Here is a 26,148-nt window from a genome sequence, read left to right as displayed (position 1 = left end):
GATGGACATTGAGGTGTTTGCTCATCTTTTACTATGACAGTCACTGCTGCAACGAATAATCTTATATATTTATACCTTACACAACATTTAGCCTATGTGCTAATTTATGTGTAAATTCCTAGTAGTGAAATTGCCGCATCAAAGGCTCTATGGATTTGTGATTTTGATATCCATGCCAAATTGCCCTCTATGGGGGTGTTAATGACTTATACACTAATCAGCAATGCCTATTTTCTTCATAGTTCCACCTACGGAGTTTTTATCATACTTTTGGATTTTTACCAATGTGATAGGTGAAAAATGGGCTTGAGTGGAGTTTTAATTTTTTTTATGATGAATAAGGTTGTACATCTTTTCTTGTAGCTGAGGCATTGAGATTTCTTTTTCTGTGAACTGCCTATTCATATCCTTTGTCCATCTTTCTTTTGCTGATTCCTTACTTGCCAATTTCTAGGAGCTCTTTATATAATAGGAAGTTTGCTCTTTCTGATATGAGTTGCAGATATTTTTCCCAGGGTTTTTTTGTTTAACTTAGGGTGTTTTTTGTCCATGAGGAATCTTGATTTTTATATTGTTGAATTTATCAGTGTTTCCTTATGGCCTTTGCGTTATCCTGGCCCACTATTGAAAGCACAAAATCTTTCATTCCTCTTTCCATGGCACCTCCTCTCTGTGTCTAATTCTTGGATTGGCAGCAGAAAGCTTTCGGTAACCTTCCTCAGGTCTGTTCCTGGGACTGTATCTTTGTCGGTTTTAGGGTAGTCTTTGATAATTTTGTGAGAAGATTTTAGTGGTCTGAAAAATCCCCATCTTATTAATTTCAGGCACTCTAGAAAACTGGCATTTTCTTATGAAACTAAACAAGTGATTTTCACATGGCCCAGCCATGGCAGTCAGTCTCAGGGCATTTATCCCAGAGAAATGAAAATTGGCTTATACACAAACCTGTGCACAACTGTTTATAGCAGCTCTGTTTTTAACTGCCCCCATACTGGAAACTACCCAAATGTCCTTCAATGGATGGAAGGTTGAACAAACTCTGGTACATACATACCATGGAATACTACCGAGAAATGAGAAGGAGCAAACTATTGATAGATTCAACAACATAGATGATTCTCGAATGTATTATGTTGGGTGAAAAAAGCCAATCCCCAAAGGTTACATGTGTTGTATGATCCCATTTATAAAACATTGTTGAAATGATAAAATTAAAAAAATGGTGAACACGGGTGCCTGGGTGGCTCTGTTAAGCCTCTGACTTTGGCTCAGATCACGATCTCATGGTTTGTGGGTTCGAGCCCTGTGTTGAACTCTGTACGGACACCTCAGAGCCTAGAGCCTGCTTTGGGTTCTGTGTCTCCCTCTGTCTCTGCCCCTCCCCCTCTCATGCTTTGTCTCTGTCTCTCAAAAATAAACAAACATTTAAAAACATTTTTTTAAAATGGTGAACAGATGGGTGGTTGTCAGGGGTTAAGGATGGGGAGGGGAATGAGAGAGGTGGATGTGGTTATGAAAAGCAGCACAAGAAATCTTTGTGGTGATGGAACAGCTCAGGAGCTGACCGTGGTGGTGGATTCATGAATGTACACGTGTGAAAAAAATTGTATAGAGCTAAATATAGTAGACACCCTTATCTGTGGGGGGGGATATGTTCCATGACCCCCAGTGGATGCCTGAAACTGAATGGTACTGAACCTTATATATATTAGGTTTTTTCTAAATGTACACACCTGTCGTAAAGCTTAATTTAGAAATTAGGCACAGCAAGAAATTAATAATAACAACTGATAATAAAATAGAACAATTTTAACAATGTACTATAATGAAAGTTATGTGGATGTACGCTCTCTCTGGCTTAAAACGCCTATTGTACTGTCCTCACCCTTCTTGTGATGACGTGAGATGATAAAATGCCTGTGCAATGAGATGAAGTGAGGCGAATGATGTAGGCATTGTTATATCCTGTGAGGCTACCATTGACCTTTTGGCAATATGTCAGAAGGAGAATCATCGTGTGGTTCACCGCTGCTGTACACAGACGTGCACGTACATGAATGCCCACACACACACACACACACACACACACACACACACACACACTCGAGTGCAAGTAAAATGGGGACATCTGCATAAGATCACTGGATTGTATCGCTGTCAGTCTCGCTTGTGATGTTGTATTATAGGTTTGCCAGATGTTACCTTTGGGGGAAGTTGAGTAAAGGGATACACGAGATCCTATACACAGGATCTCAATAAAACTTTCAATTAAAGAATAAATCCCTATTTTTGCAAATAGTGGCTTCATCAGAAGCTACCGTGTGGAGGCAGGTTTAGCTGGAGTAACTGGTGCTTTCCTCTGTTAGGATCCACAGTGGAACTGCCGAGGGACCTAAGTGCTGGCAGTGGAATATAGGGGAACAGAGTGGTACCTCATGTTCAACCCTGCCCTTACCTTAGCTCTTTCAGGTGAGATGAAGATCTGAGAACACTGACTGGCATTTCTGAGGATTCTCTGTGATAGCCCAACTGGGTAGCCCATCATACAGCCTGCTGAGGTAGGGGAAGTGGGGGAGGAGAAGACTGGTTTAAGTTCTAGTACCGGAGAAATCAGTGAAAGTTTGACGTTGGTGGTTGGGGGCAAGAATGGGGAGGGGTTCCTAAGATGAGCTTTGATGTGGGTGGGCTTAAACTGATTATGCTCTGCATATGCCCCATTGTCATATTGATTTTGGTGTACCTTATGCTATATCATTGGCTCTGATATGAGACAGTGTGGCCCTAGCTTAGTGGTTCTCAGAGTGTGGTAGGGCGATCCCTGGGATCCATGGAACCCTTCTAGGGATTCTCTGAGGTCAAAACTATTTTCACAATAATACTTAGGCATTTGCAGGGCGCCTGGGTGGCTCAGTCAGTTGGGCTTCTGACTCTTGGTTTCGGCTCAGGTCGTGATCTCATAGTTTGTGAGTTTGAGCTCCATGTCTGGCTCTGTGCTGCCAGCGCAGAGCTTGCTTGAGATTCTCTCTCCCTGCCCCTCCCCTGCTTATGCTCTCTCTCTCTCTCAAAATATGTAAATAAAAAAAAATACTTAGACACTCGCTAGCTACACTCATTCTCTTACAAATGTACAATGGAGTTTTTCAGAAGCTACATATTATAAAAGCAACATATTAAATGCAGAAGCAGATATGAGAATCCATATGTTTTCTGTTAAGCCAGACATTGAAAAGACTTATAAAATTTAAACCAGTGCCACTCTTCTCACTTTTTTGTTTTGGAAAATATCATTACTTCTTTTAAAATATGTTGTTCATGTTAGCATGTAATGAGGCTAATATTGTTGTTTTAAGATAATTTAATAAATATTTAAGAATTTTCTCAGTTTTAATTTTTAATAGGTGAATACTGGTGTTAACCACAGAAACAAAGCTCCTTGGGGTCCTCAATAATTTTTGAAAGGGTAAAGGAATCCTAACACCGAAAAGTCTGTGAACTTTTGGCTTGGCAGAGTACTTGGCCAAAAGTTGGTATGTTTGAGTTCTAGTCAAAAGTTTGATGTATGACTATGGACAACTCATTTAGCTCCTTTAATTGATTTTTTTTCTTACATAAGTGTTAGTAATTATCTTCCTCTACATACTACACCTCAAAGAAAAGTAAGTTAAGTTTATATGAAAGGCTTTGAAAATAAGTGTCCTATGCACATGTCAGGAATTTAATAGTTACACAACAAAACTGATATTGGAAAAAAACATAACAAAAGTTTCTGGTGTGTTCACTGACATTCACTTTTTAAATTTCTTCATTTTTGCATCTCCTCCTGATGGGTTCCTTTACATATTATTTCTGTTTCTCAGTTTCTCAAACAGCCATTTAAAAATGTTATTATTAAAGTATAGCTGGCATACAATGTTCTATTAGTTTCAAATGTACAACAGAGTGATTCCATAACTCTGTACATTGCTCAAAGCTCACCGCAAGAAGTGTAGTCCCATCTGTCACCATACAACGTTATTACAGTATTATTGACTCTATTCCCTATGCTCTACTTTTGATCCCCATGACTTATTTATTTTATAACTGGAAATTTGTACCTCTTAATGCCCTTTACCTATTTCACCTATTCCCCCGCTCACCTCCCCTCTGGCAACCACCAGTTTGTTCTCTGTCCTTAAGAGTCTGTTTTGTTTTTTAGATTCCACATAAGTGAAATCATATGTTGTCTTTCTCTGTAGGAATTATTTCACTTAGCATAATACCCTGTAGGTCCATCCATGTTGTCACGCATGGCAAGATTTCATTCTTTTTTTTTATGACTGATACTCCTCTGTGTGTGTGTGCGTGTGTGTGTGTGTGTGTGTGTCTGTCTGTCTGTCTGTCTTCTGAATCTATACATCTTCTTTATCCCTTCATCTATCGATGGACATTTGGATTGTTTCCATAATTTGGCTACTGTAAATGATGCTGCAATAACCATAGGGGTACATATATCTTTTCAAATTAGTGTTTTCATTTTTTGAGGTAAATTTTCAGAAGCAAAATTCCTGGATAATACGGTATTTCTATTTTTAATTTTTTAAGGAACCTCCATTTTACACAGTTTATACAATGGTTGCACCTATTTACAGTCCCACCACTGTGCACGAGGGTTCCCTTTTCTCCAATCCTTGCCAACACTTGTTGTTTCTTGTCTTTTTAATGCTTGTCATTTTGATTGGTTTTTGATTTGCATTTCTCTGAGAGAGATTAGTGATGTTGAGCACCATTAGCCATCTGTGTGTGTGTCTTTGAAAAAATGTCTATTCAGGTCCTCTGCCTGTTTTTTAATCAGATTGATTGGGTGTGTGTGTGTGTGTGTGTGTGTGTGTGCACAGTTAAATCATCTAAGTTTTTTTTAATGTTTATTTTTGAGAGAGAGAGACAGAAAGACAGACAGACGGAGTGTGAGTGGGGAAGGGGCAGAGAGAGAGGGAGACACAGAACCCAAAGCAGGCTCCAGGCTCTGAGCTATCAGCACAGAGCCCAATGTGGGGCTAGAACCCATGAACCGCGAGATCATGACCTGAGCTGAAGTTGGATGTTTAACCAACTGAGCCACCCAGGTGCCCCAAAACATCTAAGTTCTTTATGTATCTTGTATATTAGCCCCTTGTCAGATACATCATTTGCAAATATCTTCTCACTAGGTTGCCTTTTTGTTTTGTTGATGGTTTTTGTTTTGTTTTTGTTTTTTGCTGTGCAGAAGCTTTTTACTTTGGTGTAGTCTCAACAGTTTATTTTTGCTTTTGTTTCTCATATCTGAGGAGACTTATCCATAAATATGTTGTAAGGCTGATGTCCAAGAGATAACAGTTTTTTCTTTTAGGAGTTTTATGGTTTCATGTTGCACATTTAGGTCTTTAATTCATTTTGAGTTTACTTTTGTGTATGGTGTTAAAACAGTGGTCTAGTTTCATCCTTTTGTGTGTAGCTGTACAGTTTTCCCAGCACTATTTCTTGAAAAGACTGTCTTTTCCCCATAGTGTATTCTTGGCTCCTTTGTTGTAGATTAATTGACCATATAAGTTTGGGTTTATTTCTGGGTTCTCTATCCTGTTCCATTTGTGCCAGTACCACACCATTTTGATTACTGTTGCTTTGTAGTATATCTTGAAATGTGGGCTTGTGATTTGTTCTTTCTCAAGATTGCTTTGGCTATTCCAGATCTTTTGTGGTTCCATACAGATTTTAGGATTATTTGTTCTAGTTTTATGAAAAATGCTATTAGTATTTTGATAGGGACTGCACCCAATCTGTGGATTGATTGGAAAGTATGGACATTTTAACAATATTAATTTTTTTCCAATCCATGCACATGGTATGTCTTTTCATTTGTATCATCTTAGTTTATTTCAGCAATGTCTTATAGTTTTCAGAGTTTAGGTCTTTCACCTCCTTGGTTACATTTATTTCTAGGTATTTTATTCTTTTCATTCTTTTAAATGGGATTTTTATTTATTTATTTATTTTTTAATTTTTTGGTTAAATGGGATTTTTAAAATTTCTCTTCCTGCTACTTCATTGTTAGTGTATAGAAGTGCAACAGATTTTTTTTTTAAGTTTATTTATTTATTTTGAGAGAGAGCATGAGCAGTGGAGGGACAGAAAGAGAGCGAGAGCAAGAGAGAGAATCCCAACCAGGCTTCCTACTGTCAGAACAGAGCCCAGTGTGGGGCCTCAAACCCATGAAACCATGAGATTATGACCGGAACCAAAACCAAGAGTCAGCTGCTCAATCTACTGAGCCACCCAGGCACCCCAAGAAGTACAACAGATTTCTGTATATTAGCTTTATATCCTGCACCTTTAGGGTTTTCTATATGTAGCACCATGTCATCTGAAAATAATGATAGTTTTACTTCTTACCAATTTGGGTGCTTTTATTTCTTTTCCTTGTCTGATTGCTGAAGCTAGGACTTCTAGTACTATGTTGAATAAAAGTGGTGAGAGTGGATATTCTTTTCTTGTTTCTGATCTTAGAGGAAAAGCTTTTAGTTTTTCACCATTGAGTATGATGTTACTTGTGAGTGTTTCATACTTGACTATGTTGAGATATGTTCCCTGTAAATCACTTTGTTGAGAGTTTTTATCATGAACAGATGTATTTTGCTGCTTTTTCTGCATCTATTGAGATGATCATATGGTATCTATCTTCCCTTTTGTTAATATGATGTATCACATTGGTTGATTTGTGAATACTGAACCACGCTTGCATCTGTGGAATAATTCCCACTTGATCGTGGTGAATGATCTTTAATGTATTGTTGAATTCAGTTTGGTAATATTTTGTTGAGGATTTTTGCATCTGTGTTCATCGATAATATTGGCCTGTAGTTTTCTTTCTTTGTAGTGTCTCTGGTTTTAATAATGGCAATGCTGGCCTCAAAGAATGAATTTGGAAGTTTTCCTTCCCCTTCTATTTTTTTGAAATAGTTTGAGAAGAATAGTAGGTATTAACTCTTTTTAAAATGTTTGGTAGAATTCACCTGTGAAGCCATCTGGCCTTCAACTTTTGTTTGAAAGGAGTTGTTGTTGTTGTTGTTGTTGTTGTTGTTGTTTACTGACTCAATTGTATAACCAATAATTGGTTTCTTCAGATTTTCTATTCTTATTCAATATTGGAAGATTGTATGTTTCTAGGAATTTATCCATTTCTTCTAAGTTGTCCAATTTGTTGGCATGTTTTCATAGTAGTCTCTTATAATTCTTTATATTTCTGTCATGTCAGTTATTATTTTTCCTCCTTCATTTCTGATTTTGAGTCTTCTTTCTTTTTTTTTCTTGATGAGTCTGGCCAAAGGTTTATCAATTTTGTTTGCCTTTTCAAAGAACCAGATCTTGGTTTTATTCATCTTTTCTCTTGTTTTTTTTTTAGTCTCCATTTTATTTATTTCCATCTAATCTTTATTATTTGCTTCCTTTTTACTAACTTTGGGCTTTGTTTGTTCTTTTTCTAGTTCCTTTAGGTGTAAGGTTAGATTGTTTATTTAGATTTTTCTTGTTTTTTGAAGAAGGTCTATATCACTATAAACTTCACTGTTAGAACTACTGTTGCTGTGTCCCAAAGATTTTGGACCATTTCATTTTCATTTGTCTCCATGTATTTTATTTCCTCTTTGATTTATTTATTGACTCATTGGTGGTTTAGTGGCATGTTGTTTAGCCTCCATGTGTTTGTGTTTCTTCCAGTTCTTTTCATGTAATTGATTTCTAGTTTCATACCATTGTAATTAGAAAAGATACTTGATATGATTTCAGTCTTCTTCAATTTATTAAGATTTGTTTTGTGGCCTAACGTGTAATCTGTCCTGGAGAATGTTTCGTATACACTTGAAAAGAATGTGTATCCTGCCATCTTTGGATAGAATGTTCTAAATGTATCAGTTAGGCCCATCTGATCTAATGTATCATTCACAGCCATTGTTTCCGTATTGATTTTCTGTCTGAATGATTTATCCATTGATGTAAGTGTGATGTTAAAGTCCGCTACTCTTCAGTTTCTTTCTTTATGTCTGTTAATATTTGTTTCATATATTTAGGTGCTCCTGTGTTGGATACATCAATATTTATAATTATTATATCCTCTTATTGGATTGATCCCTTTATCATCATGTAATGCCCTTCTTTGTCTCTTGCCGTAGTCTTTGTTTTGAAGTCAGACAGTCATTTTAATTATTAAAAGAAATTGAGTGAATACACTTTCCAAGGTTTTCATTCAAGAAAGGATTTATATTCCTGATACCTTGAAATAGTGTCATAGGGTCAGGAACTGTATTCTGGAGAAACCACTTACTAGTCACTGTGTGACTTTAGGAAAGTTACTTCTCTGTGTCTTGAGCTTCTTATCTATGAAACAGGACTAATAATTCCTTACTTTCTAGGGCAATTATGGGTATGAAAAATGATGTATAGGAAGCACTTTGCCGAGTGATTGGTGTGTAACAGATGCTCCATAAATGACAGTTGCTATGTTTGTTTTTAGTATATAAGAAAAGATGTAAGATTAAATCTTAGTCTCCTATCCTGTCTTCAGTGAATTTATTGTTATTTATAAAACAAATTTGTTGACAATAATTTCCATTTTATTTGATTTAAATTTTTTCTACTTTGAAGGACTATTGAGTGGCCAGACTTCCCCAACAAATACCAAACTGGAGAAATTGGATTCTCAGCAGGTGTTACAGCTCTGCCTTCGATATCAGGACCACCTTCATCAGTGTGCAGAGGCCGTTGCCTTTGATCAGAATGCTTTGGTTAAACGAATCAAAGAGGTAACGTACTGTGGGAAAATAACATCACCAGCTCACGATTCTCATTTCCTCTGACTACCAGGTCCTTTTCTACTGAGCAGTAGAGCCAATGATCCAAGCTTTACGGGAAGTAGCCATTTTCTTAGTCTTTTTTTTTTTTTTTTTTTTACATTTTATTTTATTTATTTATTTATTTGTGAGGGGAGGGGGGCGGTGAAAGTCAGCAAGGGGCAGAGAGAGAGAATCCCAGGAGAGGCAGAGGGAGAGAGAGAGAGAAGCGAGACTCACCTCAAGCAGGGCTCATGTTCACCCAAAGCAGGGCTCAAGCTCACCCAAAGTGGGACTCGAACTCACAAACCATGAGATATGACCTGAGCCAAAGTCAGATGCTTAACAACTGAACCCCTCAGGCACCCATCTTAGTCTTGACATTTGTCCTCTGTCTTTCCTAGCAGTAAAATGTGTTGGTGAAAAGGAGTAGTCTATGCAGCTGGACTAATCTGGAATTTGAATCCTGATTCACCACTTATTTGCTTGGATAAGTTACTTAACTCATTCTGGTCTCGGTTTTCTCATCTGAAAAATGGGGTAATAGTAACAATGGGGGGACAGTAACACTGTCCCAAGTGTTGAGGGATGATTAAATTGCTTAGTAAGTGTTAGCTATTGTTAGTGTGTGTAAAGTCCTGATATACTAATCTGCTGTAGCTAACATTATATCTTTGAATGGACTTTCGCTGTTTCCTATATAATTTACATTTTGTTTTCCAACAGGGTATCAGTTGTTTGAGAGCAGGAGCCTTGATATCTCTTTCAATTATTTTTTCACTGTATTAGCATGTGAAAAGCTAGGTGATTTTTATTGGCTGAATGGAAACAGTTATGCCTACTTAATGCACAAGGTTTTTGTGAGGGAAAGAGCAAGAGAACTCATGTGAAAGTACTTAGAAACCTAAAGTGCATGGTACAAATGTTTAGTAATTATTAATAATAGTAGGTACTTCTGTGAAGCACTTAAATATATCATTGGCTGGGCTGCTGCATGGCACAGCTCTGTGAGCACTAAGGTGTAGTACATACACTTTCCAAAGTTTTCGGTAAAGAAGGGATTGAGATTCCTAATACCACAAAGTAGTATCATATAAAGAAAAGGGCAGGAGCTCTGTCCTGGAGAAACCACTTATGTTAATGGCACCTCCTGGAGTTGTTTAAATAGTCCTGGTCAGTGGCTCAGGTATGAAAAGAAGATGGACATGAGGAAACACACAAGTAAAGGGTTGAGAATTGTTGCAAATTCATTAACAATTAGTAATAGATGTAGTACATCCTTGAGATTACACAGTTGTCACTAATTATATTGATAGATTTAAATTTGCCAACGCCTCCAATGCTTTACTACTTACCTTTCATAAAAAGTATACATATGTGCTTCTCTCGTGGATTAAGTACTTTCATTTGGAAGACAATTCCAAATTGTCATTTCATATTTGCATATTGGTTGGCATTGTTGTAGCTTTTCAAATATTATAAGCTTATTTTACTGTAGTATGATCTACAGAGATTTCAATCTCAAACATGATTATGTATTAGACTCTCTTGAGTTTTTTGTTTGTTTGTTTTAATACTGAGTTCTCTCCTGCCAGTAGGTCTAGGATGTGGTCTGTGAATCATTACTTTAATACACTTACCAAATGACACTGAATACATTCTCCATTATGTGAGATTTGGGAATCACTGGTCTCACGCATGATTTTCCAAAATAAATTCTGGGGCGCCTCGGTGGCTCGGTCGGTTAAGCGTCTGACTTCGGCTCAGGTCACGATCTCGCAGTCCGTGAGTTCGAGCCCCACGTCGGGCTCTGTGCTGACAGCTCAGAGCCTGGAGCCTGTTTCAGATTCTGTGTCTCCCTCTCTCTCTGCCCCTCCCCTGTTCATGCTCTGTCTCTCTCTGTCTCAAAAATAAATAAACGTTATAAAAAACAAAACAAAACAAAATAAATTCTACCAAACTAGTTCCATGTGAAGAAGGTCAACCTTCTTGCATATTCCATCACCACCCTTGGAAAGTCATGATGCATATGATTTTATTAAAAGCTCTTAGGAATTGGGCACCTGGCTGGCTCAGTCAGAGGAGTGTGCGACTCTTGATCTTGGGGTTGTGAGTTTGAGCCCCACGTTAGGTATAGAGAGAGATTACTTAAAAATAAAATCTTAAGGGGCACCTGAGTGGCTCAGTCAGTTAAGTGTCCGACTTCGTCTCAGGTCACGATCTCATGGTTCATGAGTCTGAGCCCCACATCGGGCTCTCTGCTGTCAGTACAGAGCCCACTTTGGATCTTCTGTTCCCCTCTCTCTCTGTCCCTCCCCAGCTTGCACTCTCTGTCTCTCTTAAAATAAATATATAAATATAAAAATTTTTAAAATCTTGAGGGGCACCTGGGTGGCTTAGTCAGTTAAACGTCTGACTTTAGCTCATGTCATGATCTCAGGGCCGGTGAGTTTGGGCCCTGCATTGGGCTCTGTGCTGACAGCTTGGAGCCCAGAGCCTGCTTCAAATTCTGTATCTCCCTCTCTTTCTCCCCCTTCTCCACTCATGCTATGTCTCTATCTCTCTCTTAAAAATAAATCAACATTAAAAAAATAAAGTCTTCTAAAAAATAAATTTCTTAGGAATCTTATAGTAAAGAAAGCCAGTGCTTTTCAAACTTACTTTTTTTTTTATGTTGATTTGTTTTTGAGAGAGAAGGACACAGAGCACAAGCATAGGAGGGGCAGAGAGAGAAGAAGACATGGAATCCAAAGCAGGCTCCAGGTTCTGAGCTGTCAGCACAGAGCCCAACGTGGGGCTCCAACTCACGAACCACAAGACCATGACCTGAGTCGACGTCAATGCTTAACCAACTGAGCCATTCAGGTGTCCCTTTTCAAACTTATTTGACCTCAGAACCCTTATCTTAGGTAACATCATATAGAAGTAGTGTTTTTAGAACATTCTTTGGGAAATGCTTTTGCAGACACCTTACCATTTTTGACTTCTGTGCTAGAAATTAACCATGATTTTAGAACCATTATTTTGTAATGCTTCTCATTTTCTTATTGGAAGGTCCTCTAATCCATTTCTGTTGTTTTATTTTTTATTATTTTTATTTTTTTTAATGTTCATTTATTTTTGAGACAGAGAGAGACAGAGCGTGAGAGGGTCAGAGAGAGGGAGACACAGAATCCGAAGCAGGCTCCAGGCTCTGAGCTGTCAGCACAGAGCCTGATGCTGAGCTCAAACCCCGGAACCGTGAGAGATCATGACCTGAGCTGAAGTCAAATGCCCAACCGACTGAGCCACCCAGGCGCCCTCTACAGGCATCAATTTGTGAAAGCTCCTCGCTCCATATCCCCACTCACACTCCCTGCCACCTCTCCAGTTGATCCAGTAAATCTCAGGCATTTAATTTCATTCACAAATATTTAAGTATGTATCTTTAAAGGTAAAGGACTCTTTTGAAAACTTTCCAAAATTTGAATTAATTTTATATTTAGACAAAAGTCACAAAAGTAATTTGGGGAAGTCCTGTATATCCCTCACACAGCTTCCTCTAAAGTGAGCATTTTACAGAACCTTAGTACAATGATCAAAATGAGGAAATTAACATCAGTACCACCCTATTAACTAAACAGAGACCTTACTTGAATTTTATCAGTTTTTCCACTAAGAACCCTTTTCCAGAACACAGCCGTAATGCTGTTGGCATACCTGAAATAATAATACCTTAATTTATTCAGTGTAGCTGAACTGCCTTTAAGAAATAACTGATGTAAAAAAAAAAAAAAAGAAAGAAAGAAAGAACTGATGTATATAGGTCTCACTCTGAACCAGTTAGATAAAAATCTTTGAAGGGTGGTGAGTGGGGGAAAGGAGGAAGCTGGGCATTGGTATTTATGAAAGTGCTCTAGATGATTCTACCATGTAACCAGGGTTGAGAACCAGTGTTCTGGAGCATTCATTTAAAGCAAACTGACTTAAAAAAAAAAAACAAAAACAAAAACTGAGTTTAAAATTGTTTGAGGAACTTTGAGATTCACTTTGAGTAGTCAGTAGTTACCCAGGTTTGTTACAGAACAGGGAACAGTACTCAGTACTGAGCAGCGGTACCTCGGTAGTTCTCTGAAGGTGAAGGTGAGCACTGTTTTAGGGTTTTCATTGGTGACTTGGCATCTTTGTTGGTAGATGCTAACAAACTCCTAGAACATACACATCCAGCTGTGCTCACTTCTAACCTCAGGGTTGAAATTAGTCACTTCCAAATGAATAAAGCAGAGGATGTAGTTTTGATATAACACCAAGTCTCTAATATTATTCCAGATGTTTCCTGGAAATTTGGTTGCAAGTGTGAGGAAGTAACATAATGCTGTATGTGTTGAAAAGTAAGGAACTTAATAACCTTGGAGAATATGTATTAGTGGAAGTGTAGAACCTGGATCAACCAGAGACTCATAAAGTTACAGCGCCTGCACTTACTTAAGTTTGGATCAAAGGGAAACACAGCTATATTTTTCTGATTCCGATAAAAGAAAATCAAGGAGTTAGCTAAGCTTTCCTGTTCCTAACTTTGGATGATGCTCTTGAGTGACAAGTTTGTGTTTCACAGATTCATGTGCATGAGAGAGGAGTAGAAGAAAGGGGTAGTCTTCCTTCATAGAGAGCCTGGGTAATACACACTGACTGCTGGTTTCCTTAGTGGCTACTGGGTGACCCCTCCGACAACCAGCATTGCTGAGCAACTATTGCAGACCTACTTAGTGTGAGGTTTTGTAGGGGTTACAAAAAAAATGGACACAGTGCCTGCCTGCTGAGAGCTTAGTCGAAGCAAGGGAACAAAGATACACAGGACAGTAATGTGAAAGATGAGGCACTGTTGATGGAGAGTGCTCAGTTGTGGTCCCTAGGTGAAGTTCTGGAAGAATTAAAGGTCAGGATATCCTGGAGCCAGTGAGATTTAAGCTAGCTCTTCAAGGGAATCCAAAGGTTTGGGGAATGAATGGAGAGAAGTCGGGGAGCATTGCTGGCTACAGGAACAGCTTGGCAGTCTTAGAAGAAAATGAACTTTGGGGCTTCCGGGGACAGTGAAGAAATTAAACTTGTTCAGATCTCTTCTCTGCATTAAGAACCATAGAACATTGGGGATCAGAGGACCTTAAAGACCTTCTGGTCCAGCACCCTCATTATTCTGATTCAGAAATTGAAGCCTAGTAGAGAGGGTAAGCAATTTATTTATCCAGGGTCACAGAGTGAGATAGTGGCCAAAATAATGGAGTTGAAAGTGAATGGAGATCAAAAGAGGGCTTGGTGTTTGTTTTGTTTTGATTTGGTTTGGTTTTGCAGGTGGTATCCTTGAACATGTTTACAGGTTGATGGGGAAGAGACAGAAGAGAAGAGATTAATGGGGAAGGGTAGAAAGGGTCTTAGAGCAGGGTCCCCAAGGCAGCAAGAGAGGGTGGGATTTACAGACCTGGGGCATCTGTTTTGAGAGAACAGGGAGAACTTGGACAAGTTTATAAAAAGAAGGATACTTGGCATAGATCAGCCACACCCGAGGAGCCTGTGTGTTCTCCCTGAAGAAGAGGGGAGGTTATTCATTGAAAGTGACCAATGAGCAGTAGTACAATTGTGGATGCTGGGAGTCATGGAGGGCTCAGCTGAGGTGGGATAACGTGTACCTTCTATTTGTGGGTGCTTCCGCATAACGGTTCTGAGTGCAGACTCCAGAGCCTTATTGCCTGGGTTCAAATCCTGACACTGTTTCTGGCTATCTGTGTGACCTTGAACAAGTAATTCTTTGGAGCCTCAGTTTCTTCCTCTGTTAAATGGATTAAGGATAGAATCTACCTCACATAGGTTTTGGTGAGGGTTGAATGAATTACTCTCCATGAGGTACCTGGGACCATGTCTGCCATATGGTAAACACTATAGTGATAGCTCTTATTATTGTTTTTAATATAAATCATGACTAGAGAGAAAAGCCTAACCCTAATGCCATGAATTGGCCTAATGTAGTTTCTTGATACCAATGGCAGCCTAAATATTGGCTCATTTTAAGGTTTACTCCCAACAGCCCAAGTAGGAACAAGATCTAAGTAGAGGCAAGACGTAATTTTTAGCGCACTCTGGTTTCCCTCAAGCCCTGCACGATTTCTTTCAGGCTACAGATGTGGGATATGTGTGATTTTTGTAATTAATTGTTCACCCTTTGTGACTGACAAACTGGTGCTTGGGAACCTGGACCGTGAGAAATGTGAAACTGGATGGCAGCAAATGATTAGTCCTTGACTCCTAGGCTACAGATATATCACTCTTGTCATTTCAGTGATTTTTCTGTGATAGCTCATTATTTCTACTTGAGGTTCAAGTTGGCAGGCAGACACTTGCAATTTTAGGTCACATCAGCCATTGAAATTTGGGTTAACTGAAAAGTGCAAGGAACATACATCTTCCTAATGTGGGTGCTTTCCCCAGGGATAGGGGATGTAAGAGAGGAGGGCAGGTGGCAAATTCACAGTCCCAGGAAGACCCAGTTGAGACATTTGGAGCAGCTCTTGTCACTGACCTGGATCATGTTTCTGCCTCACTGTAGCTGCTGTCAATGGGTAAGTATGTTCATAGATTGGAACGCTCTGTTAACTAAGATAAAACCACTGGCTTTATTTTGTTGCAGTTACTGTATGCTGGCTTGAAGACCTTGAGACCAAATGCATAGTATGATTCTGGTAGTCGGCGTTTTTCATTCTTAGATGTGTCGATACGCATGCTGTTTTAGCGTAAACCAATATGAAGCATTGAATGGAGTTTCAGATGAACAGATAAGAAAGAGTTTTAGTTCTGAGAGAGCCATGTGGTTACATGGGATTATAAATAGACCCCAAAGTTTCTCTAATGCAGCCCTTTCATTGCACAAATAAAGAAAACGAAGTCCTTGAGTTCTTGTGGGACTTGCCCAAGATTTTTCTTCTAGTTAAAAGGCTAAGATATGATAGATCATCAGCCCTCTTTTCCACTTTACCATACTACTTCTATTCTACTTCTTTGGAGTACTTCATTTTGATTTGAGGTGTCCCTTTTTCATGCACGAGGCTCTCAACTGGTGTTTGAAGGAGTGAGCTACCAGTCATGGGCTTCACACAGAGCTGGGCAGGGGTTTCTTTCGGGCAACAGTACTGGAACGTTTAAGACCTAGCTAGAGCTAGAGCCATTTTCCAAGTATTTGACCTGACTTCCTGTACCGTGTTTCCTCCCATAGGGCTGGGGGAGAGATGGTCAAGGTTAAATGAGTTGCTTACAGTGTTGCACAGAGAATCAGTGTCTGAACTGGCACTAGCATTCATTGTGAGCTCCTTCAGGTAAAAACCTGGTTCGAGTGGACCATTGGCCCCGTGAGGCTGTTACTTCTTTACCACCTTGAACTGAAACTCCTTTACCTTTTAGCCGTGTTACATTTCTGTTGCTGCTTTTAAACATACCCTCGCATTGTTTTTGTTGTTGTTGTTGTTGTTTGCTTGACCTCAAATTATAAAATGGGTTTAAAACTACAAATCTGGGGGTACCTGGGTGGCTCAGTCAGTTAAACATCTGACTCTTGATTTCGGCTCAGGTCATGATCCCACGGTTCGTGAGTTTGAGCCCTGTGTTGGGCTCTGCGCTGACAGCCTGGAGCCTACTTGGGATTCTCTGTCTCCCTCTCTCTCTTTGCCCCTCCACTTGCATATATTTTCTCTCTCTCTCTCTCTGTCTCTCTCTCTCTCCCCCGCCTCACTCCTACTCCCTCTCTCCTTCCCACTCCCTCTCTCCCTCCTCCCCCCCCCCCAAATAAATAAACATTAAAAGAAACCTACAAATTTTGACAAGGTCATTGAGATGTTAGGCTTTCTTTTTGCTAATATTTGAAAGAAAGTTTTAGGTTCCCTTTCTATCTTACAAGTTACTCTGGTGTAAATTTCAGGTTGAGACCTTACAATATAATTATAGTTCTCCCCCATTCTTGTCCTTTGGGCAACCTTTCTTTTTGGTAAGAAATACAACTGGTCCCTTGGGTGGCAGGAAATGCAGATGGGGGATTGAGCTTATTCTGGTTTGTCTGGTTATAAGGTATGCATACAATACTTCCTTGGGCCTGGCCCCACACTTCCTTTACACCAGCACTGTCCTGCCAGAAGGCTGAAATCCTGGAAAAGGGCCCAACCTAGTTTATTACTTGCCTTTGGAAATGTAGGCTTGTATTTTTTGGCGAAGCATGAGCAAAACTCAGTTATTTGACTGCTCCAAGATTTAACTCCATTCTAATTCTGGATACTGACATATGAGCATGTGTGAACAGCAGCCCTGTCCCCCCCACCCTAGTTTGCTTGCCCTAGACATGCCCCTAGACAGATGGAGCTGCCAGCTTTTCTCGTCCTGGCCACATGTGCCGGGTACTAGAGCCCCCGACCCTCATCCTCCCATAGGTCATTTCCAGTCTGCCAGAGTAGGCAATGTTAGAGGCCTCTTTCACTGCCTCTCTTGTGAGGAATGCAGGAATAATTGCAATCTGTGAGCTAGAGAATAAGCAGCATTAAGGGCACATGAGTTATAGAACTGGAAGCAGGGCTGGGAAAAGCTATTCCCTGTCCTATTTCTCTTTCCACGAAGAAAAACAGAATTATAGCAAATTTGCATGTTGCTGCATGCTTGGAACAATGCCTGGTGCATAGTTAACATTTAATAAATGTTTGTTAAATGAAGAACTTAATGTATTCTTCATTTATTTCCCTATCTTTATCCTAGTGATGGAGAAGCTTCTTTATTCTATTAGGGAAAATAAAGGTTTGGGAGTTGTATTACGGTAGGCTAGACTGCAGCTATAAATAGAGTAAGAAACGTGTAATGGCTCAAATGCAACAGAAGTTTATTTCTTGCTCGTGTTCAGGGTGGATGTTTCTGGATGTTAGCAAGTGACTCTCCTCCCTTGACTTCAGGGATTCAGGCTCCTCTCATCTGTGTCTCTGTCCTACCCGAAGACCACATCCTGGTAGCACCTGGTTGGCAAAAGAGGAAAGAGAATGGAATAGCACAGGAGATTCTGTGGACCAAACCATAAGTGTCACACATCACTTTGGCTAGAACTCAATCACATGGCCCCAGCTAACTCCAAAGGAGGCTGGGAAATGTAGTCCATATGCGTGCCCAGGGCTGTATTAAGTTTTGAGCTACACTTTGAATATCTGTATCATCTTTCAGCTTATATTCCTAAAATGCATCTGTAGCCCAACATTGAGATTCAGAAGGGCAAATTTCGTGATAAATTTCACTTGACTTAAGTCCATCAATGAAAGGCAAGTGATACTATGAAAACACTTAAGCTTTTAACATTAAGTGAAAAAACCAGAACATGGCATTATACTATCAATATGATTTCAACTATGTTAAATATCCTTTAAGAAAAAAAAATTTGAAGGAAACATGACAATTAACTGTGGTTACCCTTTAATGATGAGATGATTGGTGGTATTTGTTTTTAGCCTGCTTCATTCTGTTTTCTGTATTTTACAAATGTCCATCTCGAACATGCATTTTCCCCCCCAGCTTGGAATATCTCTGTTCTTTTTTTCTCACAATATGTTAGCCTTATTAGGGTTCAGTCTCTCTGGCTGTAGAATTTTGACTCACTGAGATAAGAATATGCCTTTCAGAACTTTGTATGCATATGCCTTTACATGTCTACTTAATTTATGAACTCATTCAGCTCTGTGCCAGGCTCTGTTCAAAGTGGGAGGCTGTAGCTAGGTTGAGGATATATCGCTGAACAAAACAGACCTTACCTATCTGGAGAAACAGACAATAAACAAGGTAAAATAAAATATATAGCATGTAAGATAAGTGCTAAGAATGAAAATACAAAGCAAGGAACGGGATTTGAAATATCAGTGAGATGGAAATTATAGATAGGGTGGGCCAGAAAAGCCTTTCTATGAAGGAACTTGTAATATAAAGATCTCCTGGCTAGTACAGAGTGAGCCAGGAGACTTTTCCTTAACACTCTGTCGATACCTACAATTTACCCAATTTTTTGACCAATGACAATTACAATACGCCAGATTCTTTTCCTTATTAACAATCTGCTCATTGTCATCCTTATCTGGATGTTCTGAACTGCAGACTTCTTTGCTCTCTCTGTTGTTAGTTGGGAGAACACTTGCAGATCCATACTCCTTTAAAAAAATCTCACTAGATCTTTCAGATCTCAAGAATTCCCAAAGGATTTTTTTCTGGTGTGTTCCTAGAACTTGAGGCAACAGTTAACTTGTTTCTGCCCCTGTTGACAAACTGTATTTTAATATCGTAAACCTTTAGAAGCCATCCTGGCCTCAGTCCGCAGTTCATCCTACACCTGAGTAGAGGGCTTACTACTTGTCAAGGATCACATCAAACCATTACTAGAAATCGCTCAGGCAGAAAGTTAAGGTGACAGCCTGTAGGCCTAGAGCAAGTGGGATAATGAACGTGAAGGAAGTCTGCAGGACTACAGGCAGCTGTGTCCATGAAAGGATTATTTTAGGGAGTAAAAGACATTTATCTCAAATGTGGCAAGACCAAGGAGGGAAGTGATGCTATTCTGTAGAAGTATGAGTATTTGTAGCACAATGACAGCATAGTCTAGTAATGGTTTCTTCCTAATCCTAAGGCACCTCGGCCATTCTCTCTTCATTCTAGCCAAAACCTGGAGTCTTTCAGTAAATAGTCGCTCATCTGTCTTTCCAGCTTGTAGTGGTCATGGCTGTTCTCCCAAGTCCACGAAATTCAGACTGCTCCCTGGTCTCTACTCCTGCTCCATGTCTCCTCCGGTCTTCCCTCCTGCTAGAATGTGCTCCCCGTCTCTGCCTGGCGGATCCTTTAGACCTGTCAGTATATGCCAACAGCCTGTATTTAATGCATTCCTGGTTTCCTGTGGTCAGGAAGGATCTCCTGCCTCGTGTCTCCCTGCCTCCCCCCCACCATGCTCAGAAGTGTTTGCCAGATGAATGTGTGCATTAAGTTGAGTTGTCACCTCAGCCTCTGCACAGGTGATGATCTCGGCCTCCGGTCTCCAGATCAGGCCCTCACGTGTGCGGTGAGGTCATCCAGCATGGTGCTTAGGACTGCACACTGTGGCGTCCACTGAGATATGATACTTTGTGATGTTAGTATTCTCGCATCCTTTCTTCAGGCACAGGGTAGAGAATGTAAAACATTGACCTCCACACCACCACTAAGGTCGGTTCTCCACTCTGAATCAAAAGAGGGATTGTGTTCATGCACAATTGGGTGCAGAAATGAGGGAATTATGGAGCACACGGTCCAATTGTTTTAGTCCTCTTAGCTCAGGTTTTAAACTATTGAATCTGTCACCAGACAGACTTTTATTCCCCTTTAGTCCTGGACGTTGGGAAGGGGAGTCCAGGCTCGTGACGCGACCCCCAGATTCTCTTCACCAGCCAGCCGCCCCATCTACCTGCACAGCTTCTCCAGATTCTCCCTTAGCACCTCAGAGTGACAAGAGTCATAAGGGTACAGTGGTCGTTTTCTACTTGTGGACCACGTGCTGGGTCTGGGATAGGCATTTTACATGCACCGTCGTCTGTGTCTGACAGAAGAAGAAACTGAGGTTGGAAGGCCTGAAAGGTAAACCGTTCAGCGCTCCCCAGGTGTGGGGTGGCAGGGCTGGGACTCAGACCCACACCTGGGATGCCCGAGCCCGTGCTTTCTGCTTCTTTCCCTTCAGTTCTTTATCCCAAGGCCTTCTACGTCCCGCCTCCTCTCATCGCTTGTGTGCGATGCTCACACGCTTTCCTGGACCTAGTGTTTCTTTACAATATTCCCTTCATAGTTTCAGGATCCACTTTTAGATTTCAGAAGCAGTTCTGATAGGATGCAGCCACACTTAAAAAATAACCCTGAAGACCCCACATTTCCTCTGCCTTTACCGAGGCTAACTTTCCACGCTCTCCACCCACCATTTTTGAGAAAAGGGCCTTTAAACCAGTCCAGTGGGAGATGAGGAGTGATGAAGGTGGACAGGGAGAGAGAGGTATAGTCAGGGAGGCCAGAGAGTAGACTCTCTGAAGCAGAGACTGCCCAAGGAGGCAGAGATTAAGGCGTGTGTGTGCCCTGAACTACTGTCTTGCAGAGAGTGCGGGGAAGGCTCTCCCAAGGGGGAGGGAGGAGTGGGAGTTTTGCCCAGAACTTTTGTTTTTACCCAGATCTTTTTTCTTCACTTGCTGCCTTTCAGAGGCACTCCCTAGCCCTTCTCTGGGGCATGGGGAGGAAGGGGGTCATCTGCCCAACGGCCACATATTTAGCTTGGGGAACTGCTTAAAGGTTCTGAGAGCTCTCGCCTACCTTCCCGCCTAAACGTAACACAGAGGGTAAGAAGGCACGTGGGGAAGTTGGGCAAGTCAGAAATAACTACTGGAACAAAGTGATGCCATTCAAATTCCTGAGGTCCTGATGCGTCTTAATTCTCCTGAAGACCCAAATAAAATGTGTTTCTTTAAGGAGGCATTTAGATACCTTGTTTGAAAAAAGGAAACAGGGTCACTTCAAAATGTCCATTATGTGGTAATCGATGCCATTCAGCCTGTGGTATACTTAATGAAAACATCGGTGACAGTCTGCCCATTGTTTGTTCCTTTCGCAACAGGAAATGGCAGACTAACAAGGACGGGGAAGGTTTATGTAATTCCAGAAGGAAGTAGAAACTGCGCACACTTTGGCCTGATATCTCCTAATTGCAGATGTAGACCCACCTGAGCAGGTTCCTATTCCTAATGGATTTGGAGATGTTTGATTTGACTTTGACATTCATCAGCAGCAGATTTGGGGGTTTCTTACGGACTGAAAAACTCGCAGGTCACAGTTTTCACACAGTTTAATTCGTTTTTGACAAGGTAGAACTAACTGTGGAGAAGGAAATGTCACTGGCCAACCTTCGTTCCTTGGGACCGTTGATGGTGACTGGGAGATCTGGAGCCCAGCCCTGGCTCTGGTGGTACCAGCCGCATGGGACTGCTCAAGCCCTGTGCAGTAGTCTCCATCTGTAAAGCCAGGGAGTGGGACTGATCTCCCAGGACCCTTGCAGCCGGAACATTCTGTGTTAAAGCCCCCTTGGTGAGGTCAGGGATTGTGAAATGCTGGTACAAGTGAAACGTCAGAGTCCAAAGTGTACAAACAGACTTTGCCAGTGAAAATGTCATTACAGCTTATCTGCTGACAAAGTTCATTCCTTTTGGTCTCCTCTCAGTTTTTGTTTTGTAAATATCCATGCTATATCTGGTAATTTGTTATTTTGGCTCTTAAAAAAAATCGTGATGGTTAAATTAGAAACAAAAGTGTTCTTTCACTCCACTTGAAAACTGTCAAAAGTTGCCATTTAAATGCATCTGTTAAGGATTTCAAAAAAAAAGTATTGAACACGTTGTTCAACATGGCATGTATTTAATTGAAATGACGTTCAAATTAATTAGCTGTGTCGAAAAGATGGGCAAAGATTAGGTGGAAGAGCGTGGGTTTGAAGTCTAGCTTCACTGCTAGTTCTGGCCCTGTGACCCCAGGCACATTTTGTGATCTGAGTCCCCAGTTCCACACCTCTAAGTAGGAGAGTGACATTTTCCCCATGGGACTTTTGTGAGGAACAAAGATAATGTGTGTGTAGTACGTAGTACAATGCCCAACATTTAATAGATCCTCAAGGGGTGGTGGTTGTCACTGTTATACATTATTTTATTACATTAATTAAAACAACCAGGGCATCACAGAATATTGTATACTGTGTTCTACCTCCCTACTCATCCTCATATGCACATAGATTACCAAAAGAAATAGTCCCACTACTGTGGATTTCAGTTTTTGTTTTTGGTAGATCCTGTAGACAGAGACTTTCCAGAGAGGAGTTCCCCTTCTTGTCTGATTTACAGATCAAAGGTATGGTATGAGAATAAATGGCAAAAGTTTACTTTTATAAGCTGTAAACTATTACAAACTACTGTCTTCAGAAAAAGGATCACTTTGGGGCGCCTGGGTGGCTCAGTCAGTTAAGCATCTGACCTCGGCTCAGGTCATGATCTCACGGTTTGTGGGTTCGAGCCCCGCGTCGGGCTCTGGGCTGACAGCTCAGAGCCTGGAGCCTGCTTCGGATTCTGTGTCTCCCCCTGTCTCTGCCCCTCCCCTGCTCACGCTCTGTGTCTCCCTGTCTCTCAATAATAACTAAACTTAAAAAAAAAAAAATAGGATCACTTCAAAGTGTCCAATTTGTGGTAATTGTTGCCACTGATGTAATTAATGAAAACATCTTCCCATGGTGTGTCCATTGTGCAAGAGACAGGCATCCTAGAGAAGATTGCCACAGAGAACTCCCAAATCCTCTGTGGGAATGGTGATCTGAAGGAGGTTCAGAAACCCAGAAAACACAGAGTTGACCCAGAAAGGTTTTTGTCACACCCCAGCATACCCATAACCTTCATAATCTGTCCGAATCTCCAGTAGGGGTCAAATGGTGGTGAACATGTGGTAGGGATAGAAGGTGGAGGGTCAGCCAGAACATGCCAGACTTTGGTGGAAGGGGCACTTGGCTCTCTGAAGTGGAGACAGTCAGTCATGTGAGTCAAAGACAAAGTCAGGTGGTAACTGATGTGTGAAAGCCAGAGCAACTAAGCCCAAGCACAAGGTTCTGAGAGCAGAACAATTTTTTTTTTTTTTTTTTTTTTTTTGAGAGAGAGTGGGAGAGAAGGGTAGTGGGACAGAGAGAAAGAGTCTTAAGCAGACTGCACATTCAGCACAGAGCCTGATGCAGGGCTCAATCCTACAACCCTGGGATCATGACCTGAGCTGAAATCAAGAATCAGACACTCAACTGACTGAGCCACCCAAGTGCCCCAAAAAGAACAATCTTTTTTTTTTTTTTTTTTTTAATGTTTATTTCTGAGAGAGCGAGAGAGAGAGAGCGCGCGCGAGCAGGGGAGGGGCAGAGAGAGAGAGGGAGACACAGAATCTGAAACAGGCTCCAGGCTCTAAGCTGTCAGCACAGAACCCAACACGGGGCTTGAACCCACGGACCACGAGATCATGAACTGAGCCTAAGTCGGACACTTAGCTGACTGAGCCACCCAGGCACCCCCCAAGAAGAACAATTTTAAGAAGGTACCTCTGGTCTTGGTGGGAATGCAAACCGGTACAGCCACTCTGGAAAACAGTATGGAGGTTGCTCAAAAAGCTAAAAATAGAGCTGTCCTATGATCTAGCAACCACACTGCTAGGTATTTACCCAAAGAATATAAAAATACTAATTCAAAGAGATACATACACCCCAATGTTTATAGCAGCATTATCTACAATAGCCAAATTATGAAAAATAGCCCAACTGTCCATAGACTGATGAATGGATAAAGAAGATGAGGGGTGTGTGTGTGTGTGTGTGTGTGTGTGTGTGTGTGTGTGTGTACGTGCATGTATAATGGAATATTACTTGGCCACAAAATAGAATGAAATCCTGCCATTTGCAACAACATGGATGGAACTGGAGAGTATTATGCTAAGCGAAATAAGTCAGAGAAAGACAAACACCATATGATTTCACTCATGTAGAATTTAAGAAACAAAAATGAGCATGGGGGGAAAAAAGCCAAACCAAGAAACAGACTCTTCACTGTAGAAGAAACTGATGATTACAGGAGGGGAGGTGGGTGGGGGCATGGTTGAAATAGGCGATGGGGATTAAGGAGTGCACTTGTGATGAGCACTGGGTGTTGCATGAGAGTGTTGAATCACTATATTGTACACCTGAAACTAATATTACACTGTATGTTAACTAGCTAGAATTTAAGTAAAAATGTGGAAAAAAAAGAAGGTGCCTCCAGTCAGGAGTGAGATGAAGAATGCGGTCATTATGGGGTCAGTTAAAAAGAAAAAAAAAAGTAAATAAATGCAAACATAAAAGAACTGAAAAAAGAAAAAAAGAACAAGCAAGGAACTTTTCATGAAATTGCTGAGAACTCGATTTAGAGGTACCTCTCACTCTGACAGTATACCCGTTCAGGGGTTTTTAGTATATTCACAAAGTTATTCCTCTAACACCACTAATTTCCAGAATATTTTCATCACCATAAAAAGAAACCCCGTATAAGTTAGCAGTCACTCCCCATCCCCCATTCTCCGATTTCCAGGCAACCCCTAATCTACTTTGTCTTTATGACTCACCTCTTCTGGGCATTTCACATACATAGAATCATATAGCATGTGGCCTTTTGTGCCTGGCTTCTTTCACTTAGCATCATGTTTTCAAGGCTCATCTCTGTTGTAGCTTAGCTCAGTATTGCATGCCTTTTTGTGGCCAATAATATTTTAGTGTAAGGATGTACATTTCGTTTATCCATTCATCCATTGATGGACATTTTTGTTGTTTCTGCTTCTCGGCTATTTTATGAATAATGTTGCCATGAACACTTGTGTACAAGTTTTTGCGTGAACCTACGTTTTAGTTCTCTTGGGTATAATACCTAGGAGTGAAATTGCTGGATTATGTGGCGCTTCTGTATTTAACTTTGGGGGAAACTGCCAAACTGGTTTTGAAGCAGTGCACCATTTTCTGTTCCCAGTAGCAGTGCACAAGGATTTTAGTTTTTCTGCCTCCTCACTATTGCCTGCCATTGTATTTTAGCCATCCTATTGAGTAAAAAGTGGTATCTGTTTGTGGTTTCGATTTTCAGCTCTCTAGTGACGAATGATGCTGAACATCTTTTCATGTACTTATTGGCCATTTGTACATCTTCTTTGGAGAAATGAATTGGCAGCAGCAGTTTTGCCCTTGGAACAGTACTAGTTTATATAGCTATGCTAATGCTCTCTAATCAGGAGAATTGGTAGTTCTGACATTTAGAAACGTGAAAGGGTGGGCCTTTATGTAAAAACACGGAAGCAGTTGCAAAGAAGGATGTCTGTCCAAAGGAAGAACAAAGCCAGGGCTGGATGTGGAATGTGAGAAGAAGGGCAGACAGCCCTTGCTTACGGCCTCAGCCCTTCATGGCCTCTGCTTCCCACCCCCCGCCCCCATTCCTAAATTGACCTCCTTGGGAAACAGGAACTCAAATGTAGAATGGGTGCAAAGAAAGTGAACTATTTATTAAGACCAAACAAAAATTGACCTTGAGGCTTAAGTTAACTGTGAGACATTATGACATTAAAAGCTGAACATTACTTTTAAAGTAATGTAACTTTTTTAAAGTAACTTTTTTTTAAATGTAATCTCATCTGAGTTCTTAAGCAGACCTTTTAACATTTTTTTGAAACTTAAGTAAGGGATAGGAAA

General features: G+C 40.6%; 1 protein-coding gene across 3 annotated transcripts in view; it reads left to right on the top strand.

The window, feature by feature from the left end:
* BORCS5 (BLOC-1 related complex subunit 5) overlaps positions 1–26,148 on the top strand; it is a 98,208-nt gene that overhangs the window by 63,953 nt on the left and 8,107 nt on the right. For all 3 annotated transcript variants that reach the window (XM_053895088.1, XM_053895087.1, XM_019451993.2), the window contains exon 3: positions 8,653–8,810. In XM_053895088.1, coding sequence (XP_053751063.1) covers positions 8,653–8,810 — 158 coding nt within the window. The remainder of the gene's footprint in view (positions 1–8,652; positions 8,811–26,148) is intronic.

The sequence above is a fragment of the Panthera pardus genome, unplaced genomic scaffold (genome assembly GCF_024362965.1).
Source record: "Panthera pardus isolate Hobbes unplaced genomic scaffold, ASM2436296v1 HiC_scaffold_6, whole genome shotgun sequence".
NCBI classification, from domain to species: Eukaryota; Metazoa; Chordata; class Mammalia; order Carnivora; family Felidae; genus Panthera; species Panthera pardus.
This window is presented reverse-complemented; position numbering and strand designations above follow the sequence as displayed.